This window comes from Urocampus carinirostris, chromosome 1, assembly GCF_059441175.1.
Source record: "Urocampus carinirostris isolate Australia breed hairy pipefish chromosome 1, RoL_Ucar_1.0, whole genome shotgun sequence".
NCBI lineage: Eukaryota > Metazoa > Chordata > Actinopteri > Syngnathiformes > Syngnathidae > Urocampus > Urocampus carinirostris.
Genome location: NC_142349.1, coordinates 17,265,130 through 17,283,430, shown reverse-complemented (window position 1 = coordinate 17,283,430; position 18,301 = coordinate 17,265,130). Strand labels below are relative to the sequence as shown.

At 40.0% G+C, this 18,301-nt stretch overlaps 1 protein-coding gene and 1 pseudogene across 3 annotated transcripts in view; one reads left to right on the top strand and one right to left on the bottom strand.

Annotated features, from left to right (window-relative positions):
• The window catches only part of stat5a (signal transducer and activator of transcription 5a), a 192,627-nt gene that overhangs the window by 18,448 nt on the left and 155,878 nt on the right, over positions 1 to 18,301 (bottom strand). For all 3 annotated transcript variants that reach the window (XM_088329048.1, XM_088329066.1, XM_088329057.1), the window contains 8 exons: positions 17,422 to 17,578; positions 16,503 to 16,592; positions 15,759 to 15,933; positions 10,366 to 10,496; positions 10,131 to 10,282; positions 7,572 to 7,727; positions 5,777 to 5,956; positions 4,804 to 4,891 (listed from right to left, as the gene is read on the bottom strand). In XM_088329048.1, the coding sequence (XP_088185174.1) occupies positions 4,804 to 4,891; positions 5,777 to 5,956; positions 7,572 to 7,727; positions 10,131 to 10,282; positions 10,366 to 10,496; positions 15,759 to 15,933; positions 16,503 to 16,592; positions 17,422 to 17,578 (1,129 nt within the window). The remainder of the gene's footprint in view (positions 1 to 4,803; positions 4,892 to 5,776; positions 5,957 to 7,571; positions 7,728 to 10,130; positions 10,283 to 10,365; positions 10,497 to 15,758; positions 15,934 to 16,502; positions 16,593 to 17,421; positions 17,579 to 18,301) is intronic.
• Positions 3,383 to 3,468, top strand: LOC148373758 (U2 spliceosomal RNA; annotated as a pseudogene).

The following is an 18,301-nucleotide window of genomic DNA, read 5'->3' as shown; positions in this document are numbered from 1 at the left end:
ATCAAAACACTACCACAGCTCGTAGCCTAAGTGGCACGTTAACTTAAAAGGAAATTTGTCATTTACAGTAAATCCGACTGTGAGGAAAGTCAGAAGAGCGCAAAGAAATGGTGATCACAAACCAGTACTCTGTAGATTGTTATCGGGTCCGGAGAGTGACTGAGGCAGCATCGGGAGAGAAGGCAATAGTGAGGCTGCAGGTACGGCCTAGTGCTACGGCTAGGCTACGCAACAATTCTCTTAAACCTTACCGTTCCTGTTAAATTTGCCTAAAATCCCAATCTAGGACGTAAACACAGTGAATTGAACGCTGTTCTTGAACCGTTTAGAGAATATGGACGGTTTTGGTCCAGGATTCCTACAGCTTAAGGCACGTAAATTCAAATTAATTTAGGACTTTTTTAAATGCCTTTGACCAAGTCAACGGAAAAAAACGCAATTGAAACAAATAACAAACACATATTCCTTGCACACAATACATTGCACAAAACACACGGTACACATTAACTAGCACAACTTTTAGCCATGGCGTAAAACAATTGTCGAACAGCCACTTCTCATGAAATGTAAATTTTTCCCATGGTCCAAAGTAAACTTCTCTATATGAAGTTGCGATGTTTATTGTGGGTAGACCTAAGACATTAGTCTGCTCTGAAAGGCTTGACTGAAACCACATCAGTGTTTTGATGGTCACGCCATGTTGAAGAACGTGCTGCCTTTTTTTTAGAATATTTAGATCAATGTCTATTAAGACTTTTTAAGGATCTGCAGGAACCTTGTGGTCTCTTTTGAAAGGTAACACTCTGAAGTTTTGTCCCAAATTGAAACCATCACTGAAAGTGCTACTAACATTGGGTAATCTGAGTTGGGACACACAGAATTAAATGGTTTTTATTCTAGCCTAAAACATTTTTGCGATTAAATCCCACTTGAGAAGACAGAGCTATGCCCTTGCACAATAGTATTGCCCTTTACACATTGGTTAACTGCTGTTAAAAGTGTCAGTAAAAAAAAAAAAACTCATATTGTTAGAATATGATATAATGAAATTGTGAATGTATTTAATTGCTGTTAAAAGTGTCGATAAAAACTCATATTGTTGGGATATAATATAATGAAATTGTGTGTTTAATTGCTGTTAAAGATGTCGGAAAAAATTGTTAAAACGTCATATTGTCAGATATAACGAAATTGGGAATGTGTTTAATTGCTGTTAAAATTGTCGAGAAAAATTGTTGAAACCTCACATTGTTTATTTGTTGTTAATAGTGTCAATAAAATTGTTCAAACCAAAAAAAAAGAAGGACAGCACCCACCCGGAGGAGGGAACTGGGGGTCCCGGCAGCAACGGCCTGGTTATTCGGGTGGTTGTGGAAGGTAGAAGTAAGAAGGGAGAGGACCCACCTGAGCATCCCGGGCAGTGGACCAGAGGATGCTGCTTGGGAGGGTGGGATCCAATCCCACTTAAGAAGACGGAGCTATGCCCTTGCACAATAGTATTGCCCTCTACACATTGGTTAACTGCTGATAAACGTGTCGATAAAAATTGTTCAAACCTCATATTGTTAGAATATGATATAATGAAATTGTGAATGTATTTAATTGCTGTTAAGAGTGGGAGACGCGGCGGGGGTCACTCCCGGGCCGCGCAATGAAGCTCGTCCGACTCGTCCGCTAGCCCGCTCGTCCGACGACCCCAGTAGCGCTGCGTGACGATAGGCGGCCTTCAGCGCGCGGAGGGTGAAAGGCGGCGGACGTGCGTGGGACCCCCGTAACTGGGGAATCCCCCTCGGCCGACGACCCTAGCATGGCGCGCCGTTCTCGTTTCCCGGCGCGCGGTTTCGGTGCGGCTTCCTCTTTTTTTTTTTTGAAGGGGCGTCTCTACTTTGCAGATTTTCACTTTTAGCGGGTGGTTTTGGTCCCCATTAACCGGGTCTAAAAAATAATAATTACCCACCTCCAAAAAAAAAAAAAAAAAATTCTTTTTTTTTTTTCTTTTTGAAGGGTCGTCGCTACTTCGCAGATTTTCACTTTTTGCGGGTGGTTTCGTTCCCCATTAACCGCGATAACCGAGGTCTCACTGTATTGACCCTTTGCACATAATGTCCCGTTGCTTTCTCTGGGAGAATGAGAGCCATGACGGATGGCAAGATTCACTTGCGCGCACAGCAGTTGAATAGGATGTAGAGTTGAAACAGATTCTAACAACCACGACAGAAGAATATAACCATCACTTTTTACCGTTTTGATTAATGCCTGTGCTGTTGGCAAGCTTCTACGCCCGATTTGGAATTTTATCCATCTTGATAAAGACGGAAGACGGCAATGTTTATCTGCAGTCAAACGGAGGGACTTGTGTTATGCTGAGTCACAACACAGGCAGCCCTCAATTAATCCAGGATTTGCAGCCAACATTTTATTACAAGATATGTTTGATGTATTTTGAGCTTTTTTTTGTTGAGTAGGTACGAGTCGCATTAAATACACTGAATATAATGTTAGCTAGTGCTACATTAGTGGCTCTTTCTTACTACGTAAATGAGCTTTTATTGTGATTGACCAGGTATTCAAAGCAGAAATGTTCAGAATATCACATGTATTGAAAACTGTTTTTTACTCTACCATAAAGCTTTTTACGCCACAATGAACTGCCAAATTACCAACGGATGAAATGAAAGACAAAGTTCAGAAGAGAAAACATCATTTCAACAAAATAAATATTTTCAATATGGTCAAAAGTGATTTCTACACAAGGTGCAAATGCCCTGTGCTTTACTGTTGTGTTACATTCCCCCTAAAAGTTTTAGTACCGTTTGCGCGAGGGGGCCATTGAACACCAGGAGTGCATTTTTCGCCACAACACATAAGAACTGGGAAGCATCCAGACTTTTATAAGTATTTAGATCAGCACCAGTGTATGGTGATACTCCATTTACAAAATAGTGGTGCAGATCGTGTTGGCTGAAGTAGACAGACGATTTGTTTAGATGTGTGAATATGTCAGGAGGAAGGCTGTATAGCTCGTTAGCTAGCATTGCTAATGCTATCCTCAGTTTCTCTAAAAAGAGCTCTTTGTGCTTTCTGGCAAAGTGATCCGCCTCATCAGACAGCTGCACGATATTTGTTTGACTAGTCATTGCAAATGGTGTTAAATACTAGATCTGTTTTTGTTGTTGTCGTTTACATTTTACTGGTCTCTGCCACCGTTAACCAGGCGTTACTACTAACCATCATGGTGTCATCACGTGGTTAGGTCACATGTGTGCAAAGGGTCCATTTTTCCAGCAATTATGAAACTCAAAATGTGTGGGCGTGTGTCGGCCATTGCCGACCGTGCCTCTGAATGTGTCGGCATGTGACAGGACCTTGATTCAGCTCCAGCATTTTTGCAATTCGGAGATGGAATATGAGCTTGCTCTGTCCACTCCACGCATCGGCCCGGTATTGCAGTACCTCCGGGAACGATGCTTTCGCACTGATCGCTGCATGGCTCTGTGGCAAGGACCTTGACTCAGCCTCTTGGCTGAGAACAAGTGTCTCGGCCCGTGGCTTTGTAGTGTATTATGATTTGACCGATAATGGATAGTTGATAAAGAATATAGAACAACTAGACAATTCCCGCGGCAATTGTAAGAGTTGTGATTGATCTGGCAGATGTTGGTAGAGAACCGGTAGCGTTGAGTTGTTAGCATTATGAGTTAGCATAAAGTTTTTAACTCAGAGAGATGTATTTGTAATTTTTAACTTGGTTCTGTGGGGGGACAAAGCCTCCCCCCACACCCCCCCGGTACTGGCAAGTTCATTTCAGATTGGCCCATAATCGTTAGCAACAAGGATATGCCTTCTGGAGGTCTAAAAAAAATCACATTTTTGGCAATAACATAGTAATAACACTGTTATTACACTTTAAAACTTTTAAACTATACATGTTCAAATCCCGGAATCCATTGAGCCTATTCATTTTGCTGTTTTGTTAGCATGTGGCCATTAGCATAATTTTTTTGCATGAAGCAGTTAGCATTTAACCATTAGCATCACTTTTATGCCTGTATTCATTAGCATAACTCATCAACATGTATCAATTAGCATAGTTTGTAAATATGAAGTTGTTAAAAAAAAGCCATCACCGAAATGTTTTAGCATGAAGCAGTTAGCATTTAGCCGTTAGCATCACTTTATAGAACGTCTCATTAGCATAACTCATCAACACGAAGCCATTAGCATAATTTGTAAATATGAAAATGTAACGATATTGCCATTACCAAAATTTTTTAGCATGAAGCAGTTAGCATTTAGCTGATAGCATCACTTTTTAGCATGTATCCGTTAGCATAACTCAACACGAGTCTTTTAGTATAATTTGTAAATATGAAGTTGTTAAAATATTTCCATTACCAAATTTTTTTAGCATAAAGAAGTTAGTATTTAGCAGGTTATCATCACTTTTTAGTATGTACCCATTAGCATAACTCATTAACATTAACCCATTAGCATAATTTGTAAATATGAAGTTGTTACAATATAGCCATTCCCAAAATTTTTGGGCATGAAGAAGTTAGCATTGCCCACAGTGTTTACAGCTAGCTTGCGCTAATACTTGGGCTGGCACAGCCAGCCCAACCCATTGCGGACAGTGTTCACAGCTAGCTTGCGCTAATACTTGGGCTGGCACAGCCAGCCCAACTCGTCACCAATAGTTTCTAGAGCTAGCATGAGTAAGCATAGCTTCAACCTCTCATCTCAATAGGTTCCAAGAAATATCTTCAAAGAATGAACATCTTTCATCAGATCAAGGGCCCTCACCATGTTTCTGAAGTGAGCGCTGAGTGTGCCCGTAGTCTGGTTATACTCCATCACGCAATTGTTGTTGAGAATTTCTCCACTGCTGTCACTACAAAGAAACAGAATGAAAATAGCAATGAGGAGGAATCTATATTTTTCCACTTCTAGAAAAAGAGTGTTCTGCAATAAACTCTGGAAAGCATTTTTTCACTTTTCACATGGTCAGACGAACAAGTTCACCATATGGACAAAGACAAAAAGAGAAAGGTATTATTATTGACCAATTTTTGTTCTGATGCACTAATGCTGTGTTTAAAATGTGGAACAAGGTAAAAAGTGGATTTTTGTGTTTCTTGGTTTATTTTTCCAGTTTGTCGCCATAGCCGTTGCTGCTTCTTCTTATTGGTTCCCGTTTAGCCTGGCTGCTCACTGTGTGTTTTCTGGCAAACCTGCTTTGTGTTTTCTTGCTGAGGCTGCAGCCGCCTCATGTTGAAGGGTCCCGTGTATAGCCTACGTTTGGCGCCTGTTTTTTTTTTTCTTTTTTGCCCTTTTTTGGCTCCAACCCCTTTGTTTTACCAATAATGCACAAGCCTGCAACACAACGCTTATGCATTCTCTACAAAAACTAACAAAGCTTTGCTTAAAACACCTGTAAACCCTTAGGCTAATTAACACATAAAACAAGTGACTGGTTTGCAAAAGAGCTGTTGTTCCTCTGATGATTTCACAGCTTAGAATGACAAAGAAGAGACATGCTGTCTTCAAAATGCATCATCTCGGAAAATAATCGGATGATACGGATGAAATACATAAAGATTTGATGCAAAAACCATGTATTATTTCCTCACATTTGACGTGAGAGACTTATTCATGCAAAAGAATTTGGGATTACCTTGAAAGAATTAATCAATTTAAGGTACCATTACAGTCCTAACTCATAGTAAAAAAAAAGGAAGAGAACATTGAGATAAGTCAATTAAAGTACCAGACTTACTTCCTAGTATTCTCATTCTTCAAAAGCGCCTTGGCCTGCTGCTCGCTGATGATGGTCGCCTTGACCTGCGGTGGGTTCATGTGCACGTTGAGCTTGCCGCCGACCAGGAGGCGCACGGTGGCTGCAAACTTGGTCTGTGTTTTGAGCACCTGCGGGGGTTGTTTCTCGATGATGAAGGTGCTGACAAGGGCGTAAGGATCACAGTTAAACCCTAAAGTGCATGTTCATTTTGTAATCAGTTACAGTGGGACCTCGCTACTTCGCGCTTCGACGTTCGCGGATTCAGAGCTTCGCGGTCCTAAAAAAATAATAATAATAATAAAATAAAATAATTACCAAAAAAACAAAACTTTTTTTAAGCATTTTTGAAGGGGCGTCGCCACTTCGTGGTTCCGCGTTCGCGGGTTCAGAGCTTCGCATGTCTAAATAATAATAATAATAATAATAAAATAATAAAATATATATATATATATATATATATATATATTTTTTTTTTTTTTATTATTTTTTTCCCCCAAACATTTTTGAAGGGGCGTCGCTACTTCGCAGATTTTCACTTTTTACGAGTGGTTGTGGTCCCCATTAACCGGGTCTAAAAAAAAAATAATAATTTTTTTTTTTTTTAGGTGCACCGCTACTTTGCGGATTTTCACTTATCGCGGGTGGTTTTAGTCCCCATTAACCGCGATAACCGAGGTCCCACTGTATTGTGTTTTTCGACACCAAGGTAACAGAGTGGCGTTACTATATAGTCAGAGTAATTGAATTTACTGAATTATGTTAACCACTTAAGTAAAGAAGCTTAATGTGGATCCATCAAAGAGTCTGTAAGTAGACATTATTACATGACTTTTCAACAACCTACAAATTCATCACATGTTACTGTTAAAGCAAAAAAAAAAAAAAGTCTATCTTTTTTAATTTTTCCAGTACCATTTAAAGAAGAAATCCGGTGTGAATCATCCATTTTGCTTATCCACAAATACATTTGCGCGCAATTTTGAATCTTATGTGTGCATTTATAAAAACACAATATTTTTAGATCTTGAGTGAAATCGCAAAATTTACTTGCAGATGTAAAGAATACGTGTGTAAATATTTTTAAGACAAATCCCTCTCCAAACAAGTGTTGGCTAAAATGACGGTAATATATAGTTTAAATTTTCAGCTGCAGGAAGTACTTCCCATTACAATTTACCACTGGGAAACATCACCTTAATTTATTGCATGGCCCATAATAAATGCACGTAAATGATATGTAATCCTTGCACCAATACACATTTGGAGCGCGACCTGTATGGGCGTTGAGGCTTTGTTGGACAATGCCATACAAACTAATGCCAGCTGCCATTAATCACCAGGGATAAACGCAAAGGGAAGCCACCAGAGAGTAGGGTTGACATCATTTTTAAGCAGACTTGTTGCGAAACATGGCAAAAATCTCAACAATTTAAAATAATTTCACCCAAAACTCAAGCACTTTTCGATCCCTGAAACACAATATTAAAATTCAAGCATTTTCAAGGATTTCAAGCACCCTTGCAAACCATGGGATGATCACCCTTTTCCATTTTTTTACCTGTGTTTTCAACAGCAAGGTTTCACAAAGTTCAGGCCAAAAAAGCCTTTTAAATTGAGTGTAAAAAGTTAGTAGCTTATGGTATACAATTTATTTTGGAATTTTTCATTTAGAAGAAACATATTCCCTTTTATTCGCTCAATAAGATCTGATAAAAATAAGGAACATTTTGCAGGCTTTTGCTTAAGGCAACACATGCTGTGTTTACTTAGATACCTTGTGACCAATGCCGAGATGATGTCTGTGATAGTAATGTTTAGTTCATTGAGGAGGTCTTCAATGGGACCTGGGATGGGCAGCTGTTGTCTGAGGTGCTCCGCTCTGCGAATTTGTTGTCGGTTCTGCCAGATGGTTTCCGCTAGCTTTTCGCACCTAGTACACAAAAATAGGAAAAATGAAAGTATTTATCCACACTTGTATTTTTCCTAAATTTTTTATATAAATCTCAGTATTCTAATTTGATGTATGAGAGTTCCTACATAAAAAAAAGTTTGAATTAATGTGGATGACATTAAGGGTTATTATTTATAGTGTTCCCTAAATATTTAGTGGGTTAGTTATTGAAGATTTCCTTTTTTATTTTGTGACCATGCCATCATTTAAAATGTTGCCTCACTATTTTGCAAGCATTCTCTCTAAGTTTCTTTCTTAGAATCGAACCAACCAAAAAACACCAAAACTGTAATTGGAATACAGCAAGCTAAATTCGCCATATTTGTAACTTAATTTAATCGTTATCATAATATGCTAGCATTATCATCATTTTCACCTATAAACCAGTCTCTGCTTTTATTTTATTTAAACCTAATGTAACCCTGCAATTGAGGGGTGCTGTATTTAATACAGGGGCGAGCAAACACTTTGATCCAGAATGACAGACAAAATTGTTAAAAGTATAATGATTATTTCTACAAAATGGAAAATGAAGTACTTCTAAGAAAAACAAATGTTTTAGAGCTGATCTTGTTCCAAGTGCCCCTTTGTGTGTCTTCTCTCCCATGAAGCATTAATGTGCACTTACATTCAAATAGCTGGCTACATGTTCTATAATTAATTACCTTTATAATATATCTCTCAAGATGTTTAGCAAGTTTCATGCAAAAAAAAAATTGGATTTGCCCTGTTGCATTTACAATGCATGTTATTGAATTTCGTGTTTATTTACTTTAATTGTGAGTGTTTGAAAACCAATTTAATGGACAAATGAAAAATGATATATAATGTCAAGTTGTATATTTGTTCGTACATGCAAATCAACATGCCTCACTACTCGAGACGCTATGAGAATATTGGAGAGGAAACCATCACTTTTCCTTGTGAATTGTCAAGGTATCAGACCAAGATCGTATCGGATCAAGAATTGAATGTTGAACAATTTGGAGAATACGGACGGTTTTGGTCTCTTTCGAAAGGTAACACTCTTATTGTATTGTCCCAAACTGAAATAATCACTGCAAGGGCTACTAACATTGAGTAATCCGAGTCAGAACACAAAGAAATCAAATGTTTTTATTCTCGCCTGAATTTTTTTGCAATCAAATGCCTGCAGATGAGTGTAGCGCGGGCATCTTAGCTGGAAAACAGGTAGGACAATAGTTTGAAGTCTGAACTGGTACCTTGTCAAATTTATCACAATCTGAAAACAAAATCTTTTTTTCATTTTTCACATTTTTCTGACGGTAGGTTTAGGCGTTTCCAAAAGTGGCTTTTGATGACCAGTTTACAACACTAAAACCTTTGCAATGTGTATTTCACTTGGGCCATTTTTTAAACATTCTGAAAGAGTTGTTAACATTTCAATTCTCTTTCCGCGTCTCTATCGCTATTGTGCACACTTGTGCGTAAAATGGTGCGTACAAATGAATCCAGGCCCGTATAGGCTGATGCAGGCCTTGGACCGTGAAACAAAGCCTACAATTGGCCGAAAAAGATGTCAATCTAAAATTCAGAGGCTAACAGCCTATAAAAAATAATTTTACTCGTCTGTTCATTTGCAAACAGGAATTATAGGACTAAACAGACAGCTAACAACAAGGAACATCCATCGGTGCAGAGATTTTTTTAGGGGGATATTTTTTTATTTATCATCATTATTGTCTGTTTTGGAGTAAATATTTTATACGGTTGGATTCGCGAGACTCTTGCGGATGTAAGATGGCCATTGTTGCATACTATCCTCAAATTTAATGGCTGTAAGGCGGCGTGTTTTTTGAGCTATGCCGAAATTATAGTTTTCGGCTATCTTTTTTCAGACTGATCTTGATGTTTCTGTGATGAGTACATTTTATGGTGGTCAGAATATCTGGAATCTCAAGAGTTTAAGCTTTCCCATGATATGTGGCATGTCACATTTCAGTGAATGGTGACATCGTACAGACACTTTGCTCTTATCAAAGAAACCCATGCATCTGTGAAGCCGGAACTAAGGCAGGAAAAAGCCCCCAAGGATTTTTGATACTTGAAGTAATCAATTTACTCGAGGACTCATTTCACCAAAGCAGTTGAATGGACTCAATTTTCATAACTTGACAAAATGGGTTTGATTCCAAAAAGAAAATTATGTTTTGAAAAAGGACTGTTGTCATGGATAAGAATTTGTAAACTCCTGATTTAAAGAATCACAAGTCCTCAAACCTCACTGTCTTGCCTGAAAGGAGCTAATAAACTTGGGGCATAAACACAGCAGCAGTCCAGATTGTGAGTGCTGACCTCAATGAATTCATGTTGGCTCCCGTCTGGTGCACCGATCTAGCGGGCGGCAAAAGACAATCTTACCAGGACTGCAGGATGTCAATGCCTCCTTCAGGAGGACCCCCATTGCCCGCCAGCTGTTGCCGTCTCTTCCAATGGATGAGCTCATCATCCAGGATGACTGTCTGCTGCTTCCTCAGCAGCTGAAGTGTTTTTTGGTGCTTTTCTGCCAGGTCCTGGAGAAGTAAAATAGCGTTCAATTTTCAATGTGTGATGTGCTTGTGAAATAGATGTAAGGGGAGAGGACTCGGTTGGATACCAGTCTGTACTTCTGTAGTGTGTTTGCCTCTCTTGTCAGCCATGCCTCCATAGTGGCTCTCTTGCTTAATAAAGCAGGCTCCCTTACTTGACGGTCAGCAGGAGGCAGTGTGGAAAGGCTGGAGAGCTGAGCTAAAATGTATTTTTTTTGGAAGGGGTTGTTGGATGAGGCATGGATTGGAAAGAAAACAAATTGATTTCTAAGAATGAAATGAAATGATCTTTATATAGCGCTTTTTAAGTCAATGACTTCCCAAAGCGCTTTACAATGTGCTCCACATTTCCCAATACCGGCCTTGCAGCCATGTAAGGCGCTAACCTGCTTATTGGGGGGATTAGGGTTTCAGTGTCTTACCCAAGGACACTTCGACAAGTTACACGGACGAGCCAGGATTCGAACTGGGATCCCTTGATCCCAAGACGAGCGCTCTACCTCCTGAGCTACTGCCGAAAAGCCTCTTCAAAAGCTTTCAACTTTTTAATTGTAAAAAAAAAAACATCAAAAATTGCAGTGAGTGTTATCATTTTTCTATCAAGGCCGAGGCTCACATCTAACTCCAGGAAACGTTTAGTCTAAAAGGTTTGTTGTTGTAAAATGGCATTCTAGTAGGACCTGCAATTATGTGAATTTAAGTTGGTTTTATTTATAGTATTTGCCTCTGGTAGGTGTGAGAATTTTCCCACTAAAGTGGAGGGAGCGAGGGGACTGGGGATCCTCTCCTCTCTACAGTGGCTTGTGAAACTATTTGGCCCCCTTGAACTTTGTGACCTTTTGCCACATTACAGACTTCAAACATGAATAAATAAAACTGTAATTTCTTGTGATGCATCAACAGTAAGTGGGACACAATCATAAGGTGTAACACACTTTATTGGATATTTTAAACTTTTTGACAAATAAAAAAACGAAAAAGTGGGTATGCAAAAAGATTCAGCCCCATTGAGTTAATACTTTGTAACGGCACCTTTTGCTACGATAACAGCTACAAGTCGCTTGGGGTGAGTCTCTATCAGTTTCGCACATCAAGAAACTGATATTTTTGCCCATTCCTCCTTGCAAAACAGCTCGAGCTCAGTGAGGTTGGATGGAAAGCGTTTGTGAACAGCAGTTGTCAGTTCTTTCCACAGATTCTCAATTGGATTGAGGTCTGGACTTTGACTTGGCCATCCTAACACCTTGATATGTTTTTTGGTGAGCCATTCCATTGTAGCTTTTGCTTTGTTTTGGATCATTGTCTTGTTGGAAGACAAATCTCCGTCCCAGTTTCAGGTCTTTTGCAGACTCCATCAGGTCTTCTTCCAGAATGGTCGTGTATTTGGCTCCATCCATCTTTCCATCAATTTTAACCATCTTCCCTCTCCCTGTTGAAGAAAAGCAGGCCCAAACCATCATGCTGCCACCACCATGATGGTGTGTTGAGGGTGATGAGCTGCGCTGCTTTTACGCCAAACATAACGTCTCGCATTGTTGCCAAAACGTTCGATTTTGGTCTCATCTGACCAGACCACCTTCTTCCACATGTTTGGTGTATCTCCGAGGTGGCTTGTGGCAAACTTTAAACGACACTTTTTATGTAAATCTTTTAGAAATTGCTTTCTTCTTGCCACTCTTCCATATAGGCCAGATTTGTGCAGTATACGGCTGATTGTTGTCCTTTGGGACAGATTCTCCCACCTCAGCTATAGACCACTGCAGTTCATCCAGTGTGATCATGGGCCTCTTGGCTACATGTCTGATCAGTTTTCTCATTGTATGAGCTGAAGGTTTAGGAAGACGGCCCGATTTTGGTAGATTTGCAGTGGTCTGATACTCCTTCCATTTCAATATTATTGTTTGCACAGTGCTCCTTGGGATGTTTAAAGCTTGAGAAATCTTTTTGTATCCAAATCCAGCTTTGAACTTCTGCACAACAGTATCTGGGCCCTGCCTGGTGTGTTCCTCGTTCTTCATGATGCTCTCTGTGCTTTAAACAGACCTCTGAGACTATCGCAGTGCAGGTGCATTTATACAGAGACTTGATTACACACAGGTGGATTCCATTTATCATCATTAGTTATTTAGATGAATATTGAATCATTCAGAGATCCTCACTGAACTTCTGGAGTTTGCTGCACTGAAAGTAAAGGGGGCTGAATCATTTTGCACACCCACTTTTTCGTTTTTTATTTGTTAAATAAGTTTACAATATCCAATGAGGTTTGTTCTACTTCATGATTGTGTCCCACTTATTGTTGATTCTTCACAAGAAATTTCAGTTTTATATCTTGATATTTGAAGTCTGAAATGTGGCAAAAGGTCACAAAGTTCAAGGGAGCCAAATAGTTTCGCAAGCTACTGAATCTCTACTCTCCAAGAAACAGCAAGGCAAAGAAAGGGGGGCGGGAGACACAAGTTATAGGGTCACTATATACAGGAAAACGCTCCAGGGGGTCATCAAAACAACCCAAAAAATCGTCGGTTGCTCTCTGCCCAGTCTGGAGGACATTGCCTGCTCTCGCTACCTCAGCAGAGCAGAAAACATCATCAAGGACTTTTCTCACCCCGACCACCACCTCTTTGACCTGCTGCCTTCCAGCAAACGCTACAGGTCACACAGAGCAAAGACAAACAGACTCAAAGACAGTTTCTTCCCCACAGCCATTACCACCCTAAACAGACGCCGCACAAAAAACTGAAAAACTCTTGCAAAAACACTACCTCACACGAATGTAAAATGGTACTCACGTCTATGTTCTCGCACATGTTGACTGCACTATGTTTGTTTACTGCTCAAAACAGACACCGCACAAAAAACTGAAAAACTTGCAAAAACACTACCTCACACGAATGAAAAATGGTACTCATGTCTATGTTCTTGCACATGTTGACTGCACTATGTTTACTGCTCACTTTGCACAATGTGGACCTTTTAAAAAAAAAAAAAAAAATTATGCACTATGATGACTATGTGTGCACCATCCTCCTTGTTTTATAACCTTATCTTCTCTGTTCCTTTATCTTCTTGGCTTTTTACCTCACTGTGAATGTGAGAAACTGGAGTGTCATGCCCAATTTCGTTGTCACAATATGTTAACCCATTTTGCAACAATGACAATAAAGGTATATTCTTCTATTCTTCTTCTTCTTCTAAATGTGAGAGGATGTGGAAGTAAAGTGATCAAGTGGAAGAAAGAAGAGATCAGAAGGATGATGACTAAAAGAAAGGTTGATGTGTTAGCCTTGAGTGAAACAAAGATGAAAGGAAAGGGTGGATTACAGCTTGGAAGTATGTATGGTAGAAGGTCTGGAGTTACAGATGGACATGCTAGAGAAGGAGTGGCTGTGCTTGTGAGTGAGGAAGCAAGGGTAAAACTCGTGGAGTGGAAAGAGATATATTTGAGACTGATGTGGGTGCGAATAAAGTGGGGTGTAGAAGTATGGATATTTGTAAGTGCATATGGACCTGGTTCAGAATGAGGAGTTCTGGAAGGATTTGTCCGAATGTGTGGCAAGTGCGAAAGAGGGGTGGAAAGTGGTAATAGTAGGTGACCTGAATGCTAGAGTGGGTGATGGAATGGTTAAAAATGTGGTTGGTAGATATGGAGAACCAGGAAGAAATGAGATTGGGAAGAAATTGATTGACTTATGTGTGGAAAATTGGTTGGTGGCTGCAAATACATTGTTTAAAAGAGGGAAGTATACTTTTGTCAGAGTGAATGGTGGTAAGATAGTGGAGAGAGCACCGATGTATTATGTATTGGTTAGGAAAGGAATGTTAAGTAGATTCTTGTCTGTACATGTTTACAGAGGTGAAATGAGTGGTATGTCATTTTTATGTGGAGGGAAAACTGAGAATAGATGGATCGTGGAAGGGCTAGTTATAGGAAGAGTGTGAGGGAAGAAGTGAAAATGACAGTTGAATAAGGAAGAAAGGAGAGACAGTTTAAAGAGAGGATAGGGGAAGAGTATGAACGTATTAGTTGAAGAGAAGTGGAGATTGTGGAAATGGAATGCAAGTAGTTTAAAGAGGCAGTGTTGAGGAGTGCGAAAGAAGTGTGTGGAATGAGAAAAGTTAGTCGAGGTATTGGGAAAGCAAGTGAATGGTGGAATGACGAGGTCTCAGAGGCTGTGACAGAAAAGAGATGTGCCTTTGAGGAGTGGCTGCAAGATAAGAGTGGCGATGCGTATGAAAGGTATAAAGTGAAGTAAAGTTGGTAAAAGCGGTAGTGGAAGCAGCGAAAAGCAAAGGAAATGAGGCAGGTGATGGTAATGTATAGAGTGGGTGGTAAGTTGTTGGAAGCATTGAGGAGTTTTTATATGAACAGTAGAGCATGTGTAAGAGTAGGGAGTGAGACAAGTGAGTGGTTCCCTGTGTTGACTGGTGTGAGACAGGGGTGTGTGATGTCACCATGGCTGTTTAATGTGTACATGGATGGTGTGGTGAGAGAGGTGAATGCAAGAGTATTTGGCAGAGGTGTAGACATGATGGACAACAGTGGAACAGTGTGGCAGGTAAGTCAGTTGTTGTTTGCAGATGACACAGCGCTTGTGGCTGATTCTGAGGAAACATTGAGAAGGTTGGTAACGGAGTTTGGAAGAGTATGTGATAGGCGTAAGTTATGTTTTAATGTTGTGAAGAGTAAGGTGATGAAGTGTTCACGTGATGGAGTGGGCATGACGTTAGAAATCAAATTGCATGGACAGGTGCTGGAAGAAGTTGAAAGCTTTAGGTACTTGGGTTGTGATGTGGCTGCAGTTGGTGGAATGGAGTGTGAGGTATTGCACAGAGTGAATCAAGGAAGCAAGGTTTTGGGTGCTCTGAGGAGAGTGATGAACAACAAGAGTATGAGTATGGATGTTAAGAGGGGACTGTATGAGAGTGTGATTGTGCCGACTGTGTTGTATGGTGCAGAGACTTGGAGCCTGAACGCAGATTTAAGAAGGAAGTTGAATGTTTGTTAGATGAAGTGTTTGAGGACTATGTTAGGAGTGACAAGATTGGATAGACTGAGAAATGAAATTGGGAGAGACAGAACTGGAGTAGGAGTGGAACTGAGCAAGAGTGTGCATAAGAGACTACTCTGTTGATTTGGACACATGGAGAGGATGGATGAGGAGCGAATGTTGAAGAGGATCTACAGAGCAGAAGTAAATGGAAGGAGACCAAGAGGAGGGCCGCGACTGACATGGATGTGTGGTGTTATGAGTGCACTGCAGGAAAAAGATCCCAATGTAGTGGAAGCTAGAGCTCTTGTTGGTGATAGGAACGAGTGAAGAGGTTTTGCGAAAGGATAGTGGAATGTTTGGATTTGTTCTAAGTTTTAAGTTTAATTTTTGGTCCGTTTAAAAACAGGAGTGTTGTAAAAGACATTTGACTTTCTACAGTTTGATGTAAGACCGTATGCTTATCTCACCTTGAATACGTAGGCTCTCCTGGTACTGGATAATAAAGTATTCTTGGTTGTGCTGTAGCTTGCGCAGGTCGTTCTCCGTATCCTGGGTAAGCAAACGGAGCTCCTCGAAAGCCTGGTTGATTTGCTGGTACTTATGAGACATGCTGTCCAACATTCCACCCACTGGAGAGTTCGACTGATGAGTATCAAAGAGGGCAAACATAGAACCGCTGAATGATCTAAAATATATTACTTTACATTAAGTCTAAGAGCAATATTGATTTACTGTGGCAAGTCGGTCAAATGATAAAGAGGGTCAAATCGTCATCAGTCTACAAATGCTAATAAGGAGGCGTGTTGTGATTTAAAATTGATATCAGGAGTTATTGAGATTTAAATGTTCATTCTCAACTTGTGCTCTTCCTTCCATGACTAAAGGGAATGCAATGCAACATTAACAATTTGATTTGCATTGTTTGCAACTGTGATGTGCCAGGCCATTGCATTAGCGACTGCAGTGGGCTAAATATTTACCCTAGTTCTCATTTGGGTTCCAAACCTTGTCACACTTGGTTCAAAAGTAAACTCTGATGCAATTGTTGAGTTACGTTAGTTTCAAGGGTCGAAAAGACAAAAACACAGTTTTATTGATGTGGATTCAAAAGATGGTTTACATGCTTTTGAATCCAAATGATTATTATTGGATCATTATTGGACTATGATAGAAAAGATAAATGTGCAGTTTGACATTGTGCACCCACTCACATTGGTGGCTTCACGTACGAGCTGCTGCTCTGTGTAGAGGATGTGTTTGATGCAGCGCACAAGCTCCAGAGGACATCGGTCATACGTGCTCTGAAAGACAAGAAGAACATGTGCACTGGTTAAAGTCTTGTTAGACCCTGACGAGGTGAGCGGCAGCCGTGCACCGCAGTCGCCAATTTGGACACATAAAGGAGCGTTCTGGGGCCCAGGCGCTGAGTCCATTTAAGTAGCCTAATAATGTTGAGTTTTGAAGAGCAGCACGTTTCATTTTAGCGTTAATTAGAACACAAGAATTCAGCACTGTTTGACAATTTCATCTGATTTATCTTCCATGAATCACCAATTGAAACCATCCAAGTCATACACAATCTGCTTTCATTTTTACATAAATTTAACTATTTGAAATGATCCACAAGTTTTAATGAGAGCATGGTTGTAAGTGCCCTTTTGGATAATCTATAAAACTTCATTTCTGTCCATCTCTCCAGAGCTCGATTCACACTTAAACCATGTTGATAAATTGGAATCCAAGCCAATTGCCCCTCACTTAATTTCACAGCCCCATTCCCACGAGGCGAGCGATTAAAAAGTGAAGAATGGATTTTGAGACCACGGATCATAAATAGCTGCACTGGCTAACTACCAAAGACTGCACTTGGACCGTCTTCTTGTTTTTCCTAGCAGTGGATACAAACTGTTCTGAAACATTCAGTTCTCCTGTGTGCACACTATCTAAAATACATCAACATAGGGCTGTTGAAGGTGACGTGTTGTTCCACAAGTAAATCTGTTTCACTAAAATAGTAACACTATAAAATGTGGCTTTTACCCTGGAATTTAATTCCAGTTTTTCAATTGAGGAAAATAAAGGTGCACTCTAGCAATCTAGAATTTCATCTGCAGCATATACAAGAATTACCTTGAGTTGGCTGGCATAGTGTCCAAGTTTAATTTTTAGCAGGAAGCCATCCTCTCCAATTTGATGCTCCGCCTTGTTCTGCAGCTCCTGGATCAGCCCATCCAGCAAGCGTTTGGCTTTGAACTCCTCTTGCGGATTTTCCAGATCAATGGTGTCCCTGACCAAGACAAGCAGGCATGATCCAATAGATGATACATACAGTGCTTGTGGAAAAGGTGTCTTCACATTCTTCGTCAACATGAAAACGTCAGGATGCAAGCCGAGCTGAGCACGTAGTCAAAAAGTAACCAATTTATTGATAATTTTGCTGTGCACAAAATTTTTATTTCAGTATCTACAATGGAGCCTCCCACTAAATACAAAGTGGCCCGAGAATTGTAAGTTGTAAGACAAACAGGCTCAGCATCCATTTAGTTAACGTGATCGAAGTTTGGAGAAAGTTGGAAACATTTTCTTAGACCAAACCTTCCGACCAGTGGACCCTCAAATAGCTACTAAAGATTAAAATGGAGGATTCAAGGACCTAGTGAATGTTTGCATTTACTAAGTAAAAATGGTTTCAGGGGATGCATAAATACATTTGTTGCATTTTACAGCAAGTCTGAAAACATCACTGTCATTCTATCAGAACACGCTATCAAACAATCACAAACATGGAACATGTTTTCAGGACCGACTTTGGTGAGGCCCTTTTCGGAACTCGAATCAATTAAGAATGTGAAAAGCATGAGCTGTGAAGTTAGCCTTGACTAGCTTACGTAAACTTCAAAGGGGGTTTTTGTGTCGCATAGCACCACAAAAATATTGTTCCATTTCCCAAAAAATTTCTGATACGTTATTTTGCTCAAGTAAAATATGAGTTGGATAGATGTCATTTAAA